The 18,450-nt window shown below is 44.2% G+C and overlaps 1 protein-coding gene across 1 annotated transcript in view; it reads right to left on the bottom strand.

The window, feature by feature from the left end:
- Positions 1 to 18,450, bottom strand: part of LOC106650644 (serine-rich adhesin for platelets) — a 59,383-nt gene that overhangs the window by 16,353 nt on the left and 24,580 nt on the right. Inside the window, exons 2-7 of the mRNA XM_023460751.1 lie at positions 14,659 to 15,091; positions 14,343 to 14,557; positions 13,280 to 13,635; positions 10,280 to 11,971; positions 2,105 to 2,230; positions 593 to 703 (exon numbers count right to left, since the gene is read on the bottom strand). Coding sequence (XP_023316519.1) covers positions 593 to 703; positions 2,105 to 2,230; positions 10,280 to 11,971; positions 13,280 to 13,635; positions 14,343 to 14,557; positions 14,659 to 15,091 — 2,933 coding nt within the window. The remainder of the gene's footprint in view (positions 1 to 592; positions 704 to 2,104; positions 2,231 to 10,279; positions 11,972 to 13,279; positions 13,636 to 14,342; positions 14,558 to 14,658; positions 15,092 to 18,450) is intronic.

The following is an 18,450-nucleotide window of genomic DNA, read 5'->3' as shown; positions in this document are numbered from 1 at the left end:
ACACTTTGTACACGTATGTATATATGTGTGTGCATTATACGTGCGAGTTACACCGTGGCAGGAGAGAATTCTGCCGAGAGAGGCTGCTGCATTCTTGATATTTTTCGGGGTAGGGCACACGCTCCATGGAGCACGGCGAAGCTTCTTTGTTTTCCATTCTTCTATCTCAGCTTTCGATGATATTGGCTCTTTTTCTCTTTCTCTCTCTTCTCTCGATACATATATACGAATGGAATTTTAACCTGGAATAGCTGCTTCTCTGAAAGTCGCAAATCTCAACGTTGCCGCGTAGAAAAAAAGGTCATAATGAACATTCCACTGTATATATTACTCGCTAGGCGCAAAACGTTTCCTGGAACTGCTGACCGCCCGAGAAGTAGAGAGAAAGAGAAAGAGAGCGTTCAACTCGACACCCTCGTCAATGCATCCTTGTCTGTGTGCAGTTCTTCTCTCGTGCCGCGCGGTAGCCTTTTGGTGTAAAGCACACACACATATACGCGCGCACGTAGAAAAATATATACAGACGAGCGCGAACTACTGCGTAAAATTATGTGTAAAAGAAATCGTGCAAATCTCACGATAGTTTCCATACCTGGCCGAAATTACCCTCGCCGAGAACCGTCTGCAGCCTCAGCTTGTCGCGCGGAAACTCCCATCTGGATTCCGGGGACGCGGGCGGTGGCGGCTTCTCCGACTCGTGGCACTGTTGAAAAACAAGAAGAAGATTATTATAATGAAAACAACATTCGGATCTTCCAAAGTGCGTGCGAATTTTTACCGTAAAAAAAAAAAAGTAACGCGTCGCGTCGCGGGGTCCCATCGAAATATTTTTCAGAATGCAACCGAACGTTTGGGCGATAATCGCACGAGGCATGATTTATTACGGCGTCGTTATAATTTATTCGACAGGATCGTGCATTGGAAATTCATAAAGAGAACCGGCAAAATCAAAATAAAAAAACTGTATAAAATATCTAAAAATAATAATAAAAATAAAAATGTAAAGGGCGCGTAAGTTTCAGTTATAGCAAGATCGATTATTTCTACGGACAAGCAGTAGAATTATTACACGAAAATTGTCTTCAACCCCTCGCGATGAAGTTTAAAAAGTCACTTGTGTGCTTTCGAAGTTCCCGATACTTTCTTTTCTGTAATAGTCGACCTAGACGTGAATTGGGCTCGTGTCGCAAGCGTTTCGGAAGTCATCGCTGCGCATACAATTATCTACTTTCTAATGCAGAGCCCAAAAACATAACCCGGCCCCTTCATTGAGTGGCCTATTCGATTTTTAAGGTTTTACTGCTCACACTCGACGTCCTTAAAAAACTCCGTCACTTCGGAATAACTCGTGCATGTGTTCGCGCGCATTCGTGCTTTACGCTATGTGCGAATATATTTTTTGTCCATAAGAACATGAAATCCGTACGCTTGTGCATGTTCCAATTCCTGTTTCGGAGAAAAAAAATTGTATCCACGCGCATAGCGCACAGAGCACCGTAGTGCGCATGCACAACGCAGCGCACGGGGCATGCGCACATCTCGAAACAAGATCGCGCAAAATCGAGCTAAAAATAATCCAGCCAGATTATAACGGTATTCTCATATGCTTGTGCCGTGTGCTGTGTATAAACTGCGCACGATACATAAAGAGAGACACGGAAAACGGCAGCAGCAGGAGCAGCTCCATTGCCGCTATGTATCGTGTCCATCTCATTAACTATATACACAAACACACATGCGGCATTCATACCCACACGATCGAGGGCCGCCTCGTGTCCGCGGCGCGTATAGCATTATGAGCGCATAACAGAAAAACAACTTTTATAATCGAAACGCACACACGCGGAGACAGGTATATATAAACGCATAAATATATATATGTACGATATTGTACGCGCGCGGGCGCCCGCGCGAACATACAACGAAAAGAAGAAACAGGTTTTCGAGCGTATACGATACGTAGTACGCTGCACGCGGGGGGGTCGCGACACTTTTGCGCCGGCACGACACGTGCATCGCAATGCGGCACGCTGTATATATACCGAGAGAGAAGAGACGACGCAAATAATAATTGCGAATAATATCCACTAAAATTTATACTCACCAGGTGCTGTATCCTCGGCAGCTTCGTCATGGTCTTCTCGATGGGCATTTTGTAATCTCCGCTCTCGAGGTTCAGCGCGTACTTCCGGCAGCTTATCTCGGACGACGTGTCCGACTCCTCGAGCATCTGCTTGGGTGGAAACGAAAGAACGATGGTATACGAATTAGTTGAGCAAATAAAATTAATGCTATGCAGTCGAGGATATCTCGAGCGAGAAAGAAAGAGAGCGAGAGAGAGAGAGAGAGAGCGAGATAATTTTGAGAAGTATTACATTTCGAAAGTAGGTGACCTTTTAAAAAACTGAACCAATCGAAGAACAATGCGCGCGGGGAAGGTTAAATAATATTTTGCCGCGCTGATTTTCGTAGAGCTGATTTCGAGACGACAAAAAAGAGGTCCCAAACTCTATTTCCGTTTCTCGGTATCGGCTCTAAGTATAAACAAACACGATACGGCGCGGATTTAATAATAAAAAAAATACCATTTAGGTCTTCGCAAATATATATCTCAAGATTGATGGATGGCATATCGACTTATCGATATGTACACTGGCAAAAAAGAGCGTAATTTTCGTGCTTTTATCTCTTTCCTCGAACCCACCGACCACTGATGGATTTATTATATTTATGTATTACGCAAAAAAAAAAAAATTCGAACTCCAGGTATGTATACTAGGATACAGCGCCTATTGCGTTTATCGTCGTTTTATTTGCTCCGTTCTCTGCCCCTCTGGGGAGCGGACAAGAAAGACAAGAGGAAAAAAAACAAACGAAGCGAGAGTGAATGATAGATGCCACGTGCGCGCGATGCAGATTTTTATGTATTGTGTATATCGGGGCCGTATATATGAGCAGTTTTTTCATATATGTACAACTTTTGTGCGGGGGGTTCTCGGATCTGCCCCAAAATTTAGTATGTTATTTGGGTATGTGAAAATAGCCTTCAGGTAAATTTTTAGCCCTCTAGGGGCCTTAGGGCCCAAATTTGGGCCCCTCGAAGGTCCAAAAATAGCCGTTTTTACCTATTTTTGCGTATTATTCAAATATTTGTAACTCGGGCACCGGTGCATATTTTTTAACTCTGAGGGTCGCATTTTTTAGGTCAAGACATGTACTTTTCGTAAAAAAATTATGTAGAGCTCGATAGACCAACCCCCGGTTATGGGGGGGCAATGAAGGGGGATGAAAAATCGCAAAATTGACGTTTTTTAGCTTTTTTTGAATTGATGCAGAAGGCGACTGGATTGACGTATTTACTTTTGCAACGTCTCATTTTAAAGGTATTTTTATTACCTTTAAATTGCCGTGCGCAGAATTAAGATTGGTTCAAAAACGACGGAGATAGAGCTGTTTAAAGGTGTCAACATTATGAAAAAAGGCGTTTTTTCGAGATTTCGATAAGCTGTAACTTTTTTCTAGTAACATGAATCTCTTTGAAATTTTATGTGAAAGTAGTTGATTACATGTAGTTTGAAGCCATGTAGGTAAGGATCTTGGTATTTGCCTCTATAACCGAAAACGAGGCCCCCGAAATCCGGCACTTTAGCCCTTATATAGGCAAAATACATGTTAAATTGGGCGGCAAAACTATTTGGTAACTCCTGAAATTATCGCAAAATAAACATAAAAAAAAAATCAAAAACCCCATATTAAACGTATTTTTCGACGAGGAATCCAATGGTAACCTCGAATTTGACCTTGAACATAACCTCTAAACTATAGCGAACCAAAATTGATTTTTCGCACGGTGACCCCCTTTTTTTATTTCAGATTTGAAAAGAGCGGAAAATTTCACGTTCAAATACATATTTCGTTTTTTTTTTCAAGGTAATTTTAAGGGCCCCACAGTTTGAAAATGAAGGCTCCATTAAAACTAATATTAAACTCAGCCAAAGAGTTTATTCTTGATCTGTGGGGCCCTTAAAATTACCTTGAAAAAAAAAACGAAATATGTATTTGAACGTGAAATTTTCCGCTCTTTTCAAATCTGAAATAAAAAAAGGGGGTCACCGTGCGAAAAATCAATTTTGGTTCGCTATAGTTTAGAGGTTATGTTCAAGGTCAAATTCGAGGTTACCATTGGATTCCTCGTCGAAAAATACGTTTAATATGGGGTTTTTGATTTTTTTTTTATGTTTATTTTGCGATAATTTCAGGAGTTACCAAATAGTTTTGCCGCCCAATTTAACATGTATTTTGCCTATATAAGGGCTAAAGTGCCGGATTTCGGGGGCCTCGTTTTCGGTTATAGAGGCAAATACCAAGATCCTTACCTACATGGCTTCAAACTACATGTAATCAACTACTTTCACATAAAATTTCAAAGAGATTCATGTTACTAGAAAAAAGTTACAGCTTATCGAAATCTCGAAAAAACGCCTTTTTTCATAATGTTGACACCTTTAAACAGCTCTATCTCCGTCGTTTTTGAACCAATCTTAATTCTGCGCACGGCAATTTAAAGGTAATAAAAATACCTTTAAAATGAGACGTTGCAAAAGTAAATACGTCAATCCAGTCGCCTTCTGCATCAATTCAAAAAAAGCTAAAAAACGTCAATTTTGCGATTTTTCATCCCCCTTCATTGCCCCCCCATAACCGGGGGTTGGTCTATCGAGCTCTACATAATTTTTTTACGAAAAGTACATGTCTTGACCTAAAAAATGCGACCCTCAGAGTTAAAAAATATGCACCGGTGCCCGAGTTACAAATATTTGAATAATACGCAAAAATAGGTAAAAACGGCTATTTTTGGACCTTCGAGGGGCCCAAATTTGGGCCCTAAGGCCCCTAGAGGGCTAAAAATTTACCTGAAGGCTATTTTCACATACCCAAATAACATACTAAATTTTGGGGCAGATCCGAGAACCCCCCGCACAAAAGTTGTACATATATGAAAAAACTGCTCATATATATACCTGGAACGGCGATCGCAATTTTCGTTGCACAATTACAGCTTGTGCCCCGCGTGCGATCTCGCTCTCTTATAAAGAGGGAAAAATTCGCTTCGCCTCCAGAGAGAGAGAGAGAGAGAGAGGACTCGACAATTTTATTGCGCGATACACATTCGTGCGCGTCGAACACAAACATATCGCATTTATATATATATAAATGTAACACAAGTCAGCCGTTAAATAACGACAGGCCCAGTTGATTATGTGGGTCATCGGCGATGTGCCGAGTTTCAGCTGTCTTTCCTCGATCGAGGATATATACGTATAGAGGATACAGAACACGCGGATCGTGGAGGAAAAAAAGTGTGAACTTACATACACGTTTTTTTTTTTTTTTTGGAATTTATCGAACGAGTTGTGATAAATCGCGGTCACGAATCTCTGCGCATTCTCGGGCGTATTGGTAATTGACATTTTTTTTTTACTCCAAAGTATCGAGCTGCGCCGCCGCTTTGGGAACGAAATCGACTTTATGCGCGAAAGTTTTGCGGCCTACTTGCGTGTGTTTGTGTGTGTGCACGTTTGTATGGACGGCATTGTTTTGGCTAGCTTCTGCTTAGAATGTAATCGAAAGCTCGAGTTTTATATGTCTTTTTTTTTTTACGAGAGCGACATTATAGTGATTTATTTTGCCTTCGATTTTTTGGTTTTCGTATTATTCCCGTTTTTTTTTTTCATCAATGATACAAAATTCTTAATTTTAAAATGAATTCAGAAAAAATTTCCGAATACTACAATACCTCAATTAGGATGGACTGTTAACTCGTTCACCTTTATTATTTATTTTTTTTGTTACGACGCGAATCCAAAGAAAACTTAATTGACAATCTTTACGGCACGTTGTTTTTTTTTCTGCGATACGACTCGTTCGCACTTTTTCAAGCTTCAAAATGCATCGCAGCGAAAAAAGAAGCTCGCTTATACACACGCGTAAGCATCTCGAGGAAAAATCAGGTGAAAAATCGAAAGCAAAAAGCGAACGATATAATCGCAGCAGCAGCAGCAGCAGCAGCTGACCAGATGTAATAAACGAGAGTCAACGGGATGATGCGAACGCGTGTATAGTAACGCACGTACAATTATTATAATAAACAGGCGCGCGAGTGCAGTGCAGTGCGGCGCGCTAACGTTACATATTATGCGGGTATATTCGAGGTCTGTGTAACTGTCTGTGTGTGTGTGTGTCGTGTGTTATTACGCAATATAATACCTGCGCACAGTCGTGTACGTTTGTGTGTATGTATGTACATTACCTTGCGTATTTTTCTTTATCGTCCGATTACCTCAAACTTACGTTGCCGCTTGCATTCGTCATTTTTTTCTCTCTCGCTCGCTCTTCGCGTTTCTTTTTTATATTTGCAAACGTATGAATCACAGCCCGGCGATGTAGCGCTCGAATTTTTCGTATTATATAGATGCAAGATTAATCGCGACCGAAAGCAACGAACGCACACACACACACACATCGCGTTATAAATTTTATTATTTTATAATGCCATTACGTATAGAAAGTTTTGTGCTGTGAGAATTTTTCTAATGCAGAATGGAAAGACAAATACTCTTGGCTAGAAGTTTTTTTTTCAGCCACCGCGAAATCCTAATGCATTGCCGCTAATAAACATTCGAGAGATACGTCGATATCTGGTGTACGATATTATACGCTCGAACGCCGACCGAGGGCGGAAATATTAGGTAGGCTCGCGGGCCAAAAGTGAAATTTCCGTAAATATACGTACGCGCGTGGATACGTAAAGTCGATTCTAATTGCTCTCGGCTTATTATTGTGTACGCGTCGATGTTTCTATATACTACATATAACATAATCCTCGGGCTGTATAGGCCCCATATATATAATTATAATTAATCGACGAATCCAATTGAGATAAGTAAACATATCCTGTGCGGGCAAAAAAAAAACTCGGGATCGGATACTTTATTTTTCTCTTGGGCACTAGCTCGTATAATAATATAACGCTGCACTTTCGTTTCCACGCCGATATAGATATAAATATATAAATCGCGAATCGACAAATCGAATCTCTCTCTCTCTCTCGCAAGAGCCGAGAGGAGCGTTTATCGTAAAATACAATAATAAACCGGTACCGATTTTCCATTTGGCCAGGCTGTGCGCGACCGCAAACGGCTTCGGCGCTGCTGCTGCGGTGTATTGTTATCCCGAGCGAGCTCCGATCACACGAATATGCACGCGTCAAAGTCATTCGAATATAAGCGCAACACTTTTTACGCTCGCGTTTTAAGCTGCCTCCTATATATATATAACGTCTGCATTTTAAATCAGCTCGAGCGTGCGATAATAAAAGAAAAGAGAAGCGAAGGAATTGTAAATGCCGCGGTGTAGTGCAGGACTCAAGTTTTCGTTCAAGATCAATAGTTCAAGATTGCTCGAGATTCGCGCATATTGGAATTAGTCACCGCGCGCGCGGCAAATTGTTCTCTGTTTTTCTTTTCTTCTTTTCTTTTATATACTTTATCGGCGCATACACAGGTGTGCGGGAGAGGGAGGGAGACTTTTGAGTGGACTGCTTGTGCGAGCTCGTAAAAATTCGGCTTTAAAAAAAACGCATATAAATTAGCTTCTCTCTCTCTTCCAAGCGCGCGCGCGCGTGCGTGCAAGAGCATATAATGCTCGAACCGAGAAACAAAAAAAAAATAAGAAGAAGAAGTTCGCCAAAAGTGCAGAATGCACAACGTCGGCGTGGCACGCTGTCTGACTGGCGGAGAGCTCCGAGAAAGAACAAAAAAATAAAAATAATAATACACGCTTTGCCACACGTCGCGCGCTGGGTGATTCAGATTTGGCGATTTTGTACCGACAACTTTACGAGAGGGTATAGCGCAGGAATACAACAATATAAGACAGATTCTGGTACGCGCACGACTGTTTATTCAAACCCTTTTTTTCTCGTGGTGTATTGATTTATGCAGGTTGTCGAATAATGGTATATATGTATTTTATATTATTACACACCGAATCGCGAGGAACAATAGATAAACACAATACGTTCGCTCCAAAGCTCTCGAGATACTTTTCCATCTTATACTCCCTATGCGGTTTGAAAAATAACGAATTATATAGTTACGAATATGTATATAGAGGCAGGTCTCTCGCGACGATTGGCCTTTTTGACGATCGTGTTTGTAGACAAAACATCGAACGTGCTTGGATAACTATTTACGACGAGGGGGCTCCAAAGTACATTGATTCCCGCTCGCGCGCGCGAGTTAAGACAGACACACGATACATTATATACTCTCTCTCTATCTGTATTTTGCAGCCCCAACGCGAGTAACAACTTCTTTTAGCGGGATGCGCAGCAGCTCCTCGCCTTTGTATATATATCTCTCTCTCTCTCTCTAATTAACACCTGTTACACAGACACACAGACCGTCCATAGATCTCTGCTGCGCAGCTATTATATAGCACGAGCGAGCGATCGACGTTCGTGTAAATGTACTCCACCTGCAGTCCGCGCGTATGCAGCAGCGAAGAAATCGATGGCCTTTAACACCGCCGTATAATACTCGCTCCGAGCTGCGCTGCTGCGAGCGAGTGTGTATAAATATCGGTCGGAAAAAATCCTTCATTTTTTTTCTTTTTTTTTTCTTTGCCTCTCGTTATTAACGCGCGTGATTCATCAATCCTGCGCCTTATAAATGCTACGGCGGGCACGGCGGTTATCCCCATTACGAGTACATTTGTTGTATACGCGTGTATATAGAAAATACACGAGAAAATAGAGATATACGTTGAATCCGAATGGCTGCAGTGTGCGACTTTTTTTTTTAAAACGCACCTAATTAGCCTGTGTGTTTTTTTTTACTGTCGCTGTGCTTTTGTATGTAGCGGTACAGAAGAATCGCCTATACGAGCGGTCTATAGCCGCTGTAGATCGTCGTCGGATTAAAGGACAACGCGCGGTCGATGCGAACGCGCTCGCCGATAAGTCATCTAATATAATTACACACACACAGACAGACACACAGATACACGAGGCGCGTTCTGGGTCAAGTTTGTGGTGTCTTTTATTTTCCGGTTCTCCGAGATTTGTTGTTGTGCGGCTTCGATCGATCGTGTCGCGCTCCAGTGATTTAAGAGTCGAGAGGAAAGACGTATATAATTTGAGAGATTTAGTCGCCGCTGCTGACAACGCGATGTTTACCTTTTTTTTCCTTCTTCCTCTTTCCCCACTTTTTTCTCCCGTCACAACATAGCGCTGAATAATAAACGCGTCGTCCGTATATAATACACACTCCATCGCACATGGAAGCTAGCCTCAAGTTTTTCGGTTTGCCTTACTTACTGCGGATCATTAGGCATGATAATGAGATGCTTATGAAGCCGTCGCGTGGACGAAACCTCCGTGATCCGTCAAAATCACGAGATTTTTTCGAAAAAAAAAACCCGTTGGAGAATCGGCGCGTAAAAAATTACGCGACGACATTTTTGGGCTCGTCTTTCTGCTCTCAAGGTTTCGATATACACATTATATGTATATACACAAACGAGCGCATAACTGCGTAGTAGTATATAGTATACGCGTATAGAAGCGGTGGGGGCAAGAGAGAGAAAAAAAAATTAAAATATCAACGGGTCACTGTGTAAACACACACAATCGCGTATTCAAATGCCACGAATAAAATCGCGTCCACGCGCGAGGTGAAAGAATCTTCTCTCTTCTTCTTTTTTATTCATTTCGGAGCATTTATACGGCGTTTTAAATCGTCCGGCGCGTTTAAAATAATATTTTTTTTTGTACGCAAACGCGCGTGCGTACCGCGTGTATTTATATGTATTTAAAGCGAGCTTGAATGGCCGAAAGCAACAAGAAAAAAGCACGAGGAGGAATGGCGGAGCGAACGCGCGCATAAAGGTGAATGCACGTTCGAAATGAATTAACGCGAGTGAGATATCCGCGCGAATGCCAAGGTGTACGCGTGTATTCACTTTCGTTCGATCAATTTTCATCACGGGCATTTTTTGCATACGAATGGGCCATATAAAGTCACTTATAACATATATATTTTTGGCTCTTACGAGCCGATATACGGCTCGTGTATACTTATGTGTGTGCGCGTATACATCAAGCACGTGTGCTCACCTTTCACTCTCTATTATCTCTCTCTTTCGCTCAATTTGAAAGCCTCGCCAAAAAAAGAAAAGAAAATGAAAGATGAGAAAAAAAACAGGCTGCCGTGCTCACCTTACGATTCTTAATTATCAGTCTTCTGAATATCAGTCCGATGCCCAGAACAATGGGAAACAGGAGCAGAGTGCCCAGTATGATGCTGACCACGGTGACGGTCTCCTGGCTGGCGAGCACCGTGTCGCCGGTGTCGTGCCTGCGCGACACGACCTCACTCACGTTGCCGTAGGCCGGCAGCAGCAGCTCCGGGCCCACGGCTGCGGCCGCGGCGCCAACGGCACCAGCGGCAGCACCACCACCACCACTACCAACACTAACACCAACACCACCACTGGCAGCACTACTACCGTTAAAAGCAATGTACGAGTCGAGCGGATTGTAACCGGCACTGTTCAGCCTATTATGCGGCGGCGGCGGCGGCGTTGTTTTTGCCGTACTCGTCGTCGTTCTATTATGACTATTTTTATGATTATTATTATTATTATAATTATTATTCGCGTTCACTACTACTGGCCTCTGCGTCGTCGTCGTTGTGGTGGTGGTCGTCGTCGTAGTGGTCGTCGTCGATGTTATGGTCGCGCTCGCGGTCGGCTTGCTCGTCGTCGACGTCGTCGATATCCTTTCGGTGGGCAACGCCGTGACGACAACAACATCGCTACCACCCCCACCGATAGTCTCGTTGAACATGCTCGACGTGTTATTGTAGAGCTGCATGATCGGCAGCACGTCGTCCTTGGACTTGTCGTCTAAATTACGTCCTCGCACTTCTGGCGAGCGCTCCGGACTGACGCTCGCGCTGGCATTGCTCGTTGAAACCTGTTGCTTTACTGCACTCTCGGCACCGATACCACTACTGTTAATACTGCTGCTGCTGCTACTGCTAATCGAATTCGGAGTCGTCGTCGTCGACGTCGTTGTACTACTACTCGTACTGCCGGCGCGATACATCTTCTGCACTTCCGACGCGTCCAACATTTTCGGAGCCTCGTCCGTCGACGTCTGCATCAGCTCGACGTCGTCCATCGACGACTGCAGGCCCGAGTCGTCATTCTCATTGGCGGTGTCGTTGTTGCTGTTATTACCGGTCGTCGTCGTTGTCCTGCTCGTGGTCGTCGTACTACTACTCGTGGCATCGACGGCCTTATTGAAACCGTTATTATCATTGGTGTCGCCGTTCGCGGACGACGACGACAGCTCGTCCATGTTTCTCGCGGACTTTTGCCGCCTACTGGAAGAGGCGAGCCTGCGCCTCTTGTTCCTGGTGTCTGTCCACCTTATCGTGAATCCAGTCGAGGACTGCTTTTCCTTCTGCTGTTGTTTCTGCTGATGATGACTGGTGGGAGGAGTGACAGTAGTCGTAGTCGTAGTCGTAGTAGTCGTAGTAGTAGTAGACGACGGAGGTAGCCGAGTTCTCACGCGATGCGACTGGGAGGACGGCTGCTGCTGTTGTTGCGGCTGCGATGTCTGCTGCTCGACGCTCGAGCCGGTACTGCCGAGCTGCGGCTGCTGCTGTTGCCGATTGCTCGCGACGACTCCACTGCCGCTGCTGCCGCTCGAACCGCTGCCGGTAGAGTTGCGCAACTGCGAGCCGCCACGGCGCTGTAGCTGCGATGTTACAGTATGAGCCTGCTGCTGCTGCTGCTGCTGCGTCGTTGATATCGCTGCTGCTCCCGCTGCTGCGGATTCGCTCGTGCTAGATGCACTCCAGCTCGCTGGCGCTGCTCTGATACCGTTCGTCACGTTCGGCGCCTGTGGTGTATACAGATTGATTAAGAAAAAAAAAAAAGAAAACGTTTGCGAGTTATAGAAAAAAAAATATACTTAGAGAGGAAAACGCGATTTCAATAAATTTTCATGCGCGATTGATATACTTGCTCCTCGAGCAGCGCGCGCCCGAGAGAGAGAGAGGACTATCGCGTGGCTATAATTTATACGAATGTACAGCAATTCGTTTAGCGAGCTGACTTATTACTCAATTGGCGAACGCGAACGATATATTAGCTGCAGCTCCATTAAATGATACGCGTGCTCGATTTCGCATATTATGAACTCGAAGCTTTTACATATGGGCTATTCCACAACAGGTGTTGCAGGCCCAAAAAATGAAGTTGAAAGTAACCATTTACTCTTCAAGAACACAATGAAAAATGAAAATCCTGAAGGGCACAGCCCCCTAGGTCCAACCCTTATGGATCTACAGGGGCTCAAAGTTGGATTTTCATGGTATGAGGATATTCTGCTTCTTACTCTGCTTTTCTGGGGGGACATAAGAAAAAATTTTTAAACCATGTTTTTTCATGTAAAATTTGATGTAGAATTCAAATCTGTACTCAGATGAGACATTAATAACCTCAAAACCCCTTGAAATAGAAAGTATGGTGTAATAGGACATAAATGTCAAAAAAAAAATATGTTCGTATACCTCAAATCAGCCCATATTGTAATATGTTCATCGATACACCAAAATACAACTTCTGATAAAGTTTGGTAACTGAGTCTCCATTACAGACAATTTGGTAGCTAGCGAAGAGGCAAAAAACATGGAAAATGAGGAAAAAACCATGTTTTTTGGGCTTTCAAAAGCTACATAATGATCTGTAATGGAGACTCAGTTACCAAACTTTATCAGAAGTTGTATTTTGGTGTATCGATGAACATATTACAATATGGGCTGATTTGAGGTATACGAACATATTTTTTTTTTGACATTTATGTCCTATTACACCATACTTTCTATTTCAAGGGGTTTTGAGGTTATTAATGTCTCATCTGAGTACAGATTTGAATTCTACATCAAATTTTACATGAAAAAACATGGTTTAAAAATTTTTTCTTATGTCCCCCCAGAAAAGCAGAGTAAGAAGCAGAATATCCTCATACCATGAAAATCCAACTTTGAGCCCCTGTAGATCCATAAGGGTTGGACCTAGGGGGCTGTGCTCTTCAGGATTTTCATTTTTCATTGTGTTCTTGAAGAGTAAATGGTTACTTTCAACTTCATTTTTTGGGCCTGCAACACCTGTTGTGGAATAGCCCATATACAAATTGCACGCGTACCTTGACGATGCTCGTTGGAGCTGTCGTCGTTGTGCTCGTGCTCGTACTCGTCGTCGTTGTCGTACTCGTCGTACCACTCGTCCCGTTGGCGACTACCCTCGAGTGCTGATAATGATAATGATGATGATGATGATGATGATGACTGTTCGTCGCGCTGCTGCTGCTGCTGTTTTTCTTGCGATGCGTCTCGAAATTTTCGGCAGCTGCGGACACAGTCGTGTGCTCACGCTGGCTCGTCGTGCGCATCTTGGTGGACTTGGACGCTGGACCACTGGCGCGATCGACGCTGTTCATCTCCTCGTCGAGGATCTCCAGCAGTTTTTTGGTCTTCATCGGTTGCTGACTCGACACCGGTTCTGCGTAAAAATAATTTGACATTATTTATGTACTGAGTTTATTGTGTTTTTGCGCTGGTGCGTAAATATAATTTCGTGTAGCAATAATCGCGGCACTGCGCGAGGTAAATTACGACCTCATCGAAGAGAGAGAGAGAGAGAGCCGCCTCGCGATTATTATTCTCGGCAATTTTCCAATGACATTATTACTATTATTATTGTTATTATCATTACCTTTGCGCAGGATTACAGCTCGCGAGTGCGTTCGAATCGGCCGAGCACCGATATAAACACCTGGTAATTTGACTTGGTGATTAGCTAATCGATTACTCGCCGACGATAGTAAAATTATTAATAAGCATAAGCGACGTGTTGCAACGTCATAGCTGCTGGAGCTCTGGCATCATCGCGAAAAACGGAAAGTAAAACGTGCGCGAGAGAGCTCGAGAGGCCGAAAAAAATACAGCGCGTAAATAATAATGCAAGCAAACGTTGCTGCTGCTGCTGTTGCTGGCGTCAGCCGCAAAGAGAGTAAAAGTACCGTTAGTTTTTGTGCGCGAGTGTGTATTATAAATTGCAAACGCGCAGCGAAAGAAAGGAAGAAAAGGCAAGAAGGCAAGCGAGAGAGCTTTGAGCGCGCAGAGACACGCAGAAAAAGAAGAACATACTTTCGCAAAAAGGAAAAGCTGTTGGTGCGGTGTATATATAACATAAGCCGCTCGACCTACCGGTTCCTTTTAATTTTTGGCCGAAATACAGGAACTGGGACATGTCCTCGATGGGGATGTTGCTCTCCACGGGATTGAAGTGATTGTAGAGAGACGCCGGCATGACGACGATTTTCTTGCCGCGCTGCTGCTGCTGCTGCTCCATCGATGCCACTGCACCGTTGTTGCTGTTCCGGTTGGACGATTTCGAAGTGCCGTTGCCGCTGCGCTTAGAACTGCAGCGAACGAACAGAAGAGAGACAGAGAGGAATAATAAGCGAAATGCCATGTGAAAAGGAGATAGAGAGAGAGGAAGGCACAGGACGCGCATACTCACTTGGTAGCAAGAGTCCTGATGACGATCTCCGGGCTGCTCGTATCGTTGATCGAGTGCTGCTGTTCCGGCACCGTCAGATAAACGCCGTTCTGCGTCTCCTGCATCTCGAGCAAATCGTCCCTCGCCACCGCCGCCGCCAGCGTCGTTGGTTTCTTCGTCTGTCTTCGTCTCTGGGCCATTCTAACGGCTGCGCTACTGCTGTATTTGCTGTGGTTGCTAGTCTCCTGCTGCATCATCCCAATCGCTGATGCTGAAGCTGCTGCTGCTGCGCCGCCAGTCCGTTGTCGGACCATCTTGCGACGTCGAGCCGCCAGGACGTTACGGAAGGCCTGCTCGCGGCGTATCTTGGCGCGAGGCGACTCCGTCGTGTGCAGAGACATCCGCGCCTCGCGATCCGACAGTCCTGCTGCCGCTGACACGGCATTGTACGGAGCTGTGCGAGACAAAAAAAGAAGAACGGGAGAGCGTTATTTTTCGGTCGTTTTTTCATTGATTTTATATGTTATATTGCGATCCCTTTTTTTTGTAAAATTTAATTCGCTCGAGTTTACTCTACTAATACTAGCGTATTTTAGCTATACAAAATTCGATGATGAGTTAACAAATTTGGACCAGATTTCAATCGTTTCAAATCGGGTAATATCACTTGCATTCTCTGCCGCTAGGTGGAGAATATCTTTATCTGAGAATATCCAAGCGGTAAAGTCAAAATAATAATATAAGTCAAACAATTGGGAACAATTTTGTCATCACAGAAGTAACTATTCTACTTAAGAATTGGTAAAATTAAAATGGCGGAATAAGAAAAAAAATTCGCGATTCATTTCGAGCTACGCCGCGCGATCAAAAATATCCCAGCAAAAACGGATACCTCGCGAAACGATTCGCTGCTATAGCGCAATTCTCACAAGCTAATGTCTGTGTGTGCGGGTAAACGCATCGTCGTTTACAAGGCGCGCGCGCGCGACTATCGATTTTCTAAACTCGCGATCGAATTTCGATCCTCGCGACTTTGCTGCCGCTGGTTTCGAAAATATCGCGACGAACCTCGATTACACTTGTGCTTATGGTATCGATGACACTCACTGCGTGACATGCGCGTCGTGCTCCACTCGTTCGTCAAATTGCAGAACAACGCAAAAATCCAAGCGAGTTCGCGTGTTTGCGGTCGATCTCGTTCGTGTTGGAGCACGTTTATTATTATCCATCCGTCTAACACCCGATCGCTCGCGTATATATAAACACGGTTTCGAAAATTTGAACCACATTCGGAGTCTCCCCCGATGTAGGCCAACCACAATAAAATTAAAAAAATAATAAAAAATGAAATAAAATTTCGATGCATGCAAACGCGTGTGTTATACATATATACGTGTGGCCGACATGCAATCGTACAATCTCAATTTGCACTCTCTTCGCGTATATAAAAAAGCTTTCTTCGCTCCAGATTGCGGATGCGTATATACGTACATATGCTTTTTGAATTTTTTATTATGCGCGCGGCGCGTGAAAGTGCAATAAAAACGACGACGCAGGCCGGCCACAAGGCGGCCAGGAAAATCGTTCACTCTCCATCGCGCGTCCTTAATGTACCGCGTGGGTCGAGGATGACCTTAAAAAAAAAAGCAGCTAGCAGCAAGAAGGAGTCGATGATCTTTTGGACACGCACAATGACGCGTCCGCGCGCGGATTATATTCGCGCGATGTGTTCGGGCATTATTACAATGCGCGATACACGTCTGCGCGATCGCATTGTTATAAACACTATGTTCGCTCGTGTATGTTCGTTTTGTATTTGAATGTAAAACTTCGTCAATCGCGCACTCTCAGCGGTAAGATCGCGTATGTGCCGTTGGCAACATCTTGGCTCGTGCTAAGGTACAGTTGAAAAAGTATACGCGCTCAGAGCAGGCGATAACTTCTCGATCTTGTAGCATCGATTTTCTCATTAAGATTTCGTTACTTTTTTTTGTATATATCTAAGTTTTCAAATATTAAATTGTTAATAGTTTTTATTATTAAAAACCGAGTGTAACATCATTTATCGATTCGGCGGCATAACATCTAGAGAAGAGTAACGGGCAAAGCCAGTATCCTACATACCCCGCTCCCCGTTCCTTCACGGATTTTCACACTATGAGAGAGAAGGCGTACACATATACGAATATCGTACGAACATTTTTTTCTTCTTTTTGATTCTGTTTTTTTTTTGCACGGTGTAAGTGTACCGTTATCGCGGCTGCCTCGGCTCTTCGGGCGGATCGTTAAGGTGAACGTGCATAAAACATTTTGTATACGGAGAGGAGCGCGCTTCATTGACAAGATGTATTACATAAATCTCGGGAAACACGCCAGACACACACACACACACACGTATGATGGATAACGCACCGTTTTTCACGCTTCGCTCGGAAATTAGACGAATGAGCGGGCGCGCGCGCGCGCGAGCGTGAACCGTTTCTCGCGCCGCGATCAGCATGAGGAGGAAGCGGCGCGCGATCATGTTCGCTTTTGCACGAGTGCGCGAAAGAATTTCTGTACCGATATGTGTGTATCGACGTTAAAATCGCGAATCGTTCCGATCGCCTTCCGAGAGAGATACAATGACGGCTACTTATACGCGCCTCTGGTGTAATATATGACGTCACCCACGAGTATATTGTGTGTAAATACAATCAAAAATATTTGAACGATTATTCCGTGCGCCAAGGCGTACGCGTGAAAAGATCACTTCCTGCGGCTCGAAATTGGATGGGCACGCGAAGAGGGTACGAATTTCGTTTAATAAGGACGAAATTTCGTAGCCTATAGCTCGGCTATACCAGCGAGAAAATCGCAGTCGTCACGTTCGTCTCGAGAAGAGGTATGAAAAAAAAAAAAAAAATAACCACCAGCTAAAACACAGCCGAGGAAGCGAATCTGCCGACCAAAGTCGATTCCCAAGAAACGTCTCGTACAACAGCACACGATGCGCAAATAGTATAATAGGCATAATGAGATAGCGAATCGCGCTTATACGTATTCCGGCGTGTGCGCGGCTGAAGGTCAGAGGTCATCGGCGAGAGGGCACACGTACACACAGCGTCGTGCAGCAGCAGCAGCACCTGTGATCTATCGTTAGTGCTGCATGCGCTGTGTTGTGTGTTGCAGCACATTGTTGAAACACCGCACAGGTCGTTTAAATGGCAAATGGTCGATCGGCGCCGAGACTAATTACACGTATACGAGATCTCTGTCTCTCTGTCTCGATCTATCTACGCGAGCTCGACTTTGTTCGGTATATGTACGAAGGTAAATTGCCATCGCGAGCTAGAGTCTAGAGAGAGAGACTCTGCAAAATGCAAAACATGCATCGCTCGCTATCGATAAAGACGTGGCTATTTTTTTTCTCTATCTCTATTTTTCCTCTTTTATTCCTTCGTCAGCTCAATTATCCGCGGAGCCTACTACTACTACTACTACTACTACTACTCGGCGCAACTCGTATCTGAACTGAAAATCTGAATATCGCATAGTTGTTGCATATTATATTATGTATAGGAAGATGCTATTATACACGCGCGCACGCATTATGCCGCACCGAGATAAATTACATGGCAGCTATGTGCGCGGCAAACGGCTGCACGTAAGATAATTTAACTTTGCGCGCAGGAGTCGACCTCTGCGCTTGAATTATTACGTGTTTGTTGGCCGCGAGGATCATCCGCGCCGCGATGAAATTTTATTCTTCATCGGCAGAACGACGACGATGATGATGATGATGATGATGGTGATGATGATGGTGATGATGAT

This window comes from Trichogramma pretiosum, unplaced genomic scaffold (genome assembly GCF_000599845.2).
Source record: "Trichogramma pretiosum strain Unisexual culture from Peru unplaced genomic scaffold, Tpre_2.0 scaffold38, whole genome shotgun sequence".
In the NCBI taxonomy this organism is placed as follows: Eukaryota; Metazoa; Arthropoda; class Insecta; order Hymenoptera; family Trichogrammatidae; genus Trichogramma; species Trichogramma pretiosum.
The sequence above is the reverse complement of the archived record's forward strand: the minus strand, read 5'-3'. Positions and strand labels throughout refer to the sequence as shown.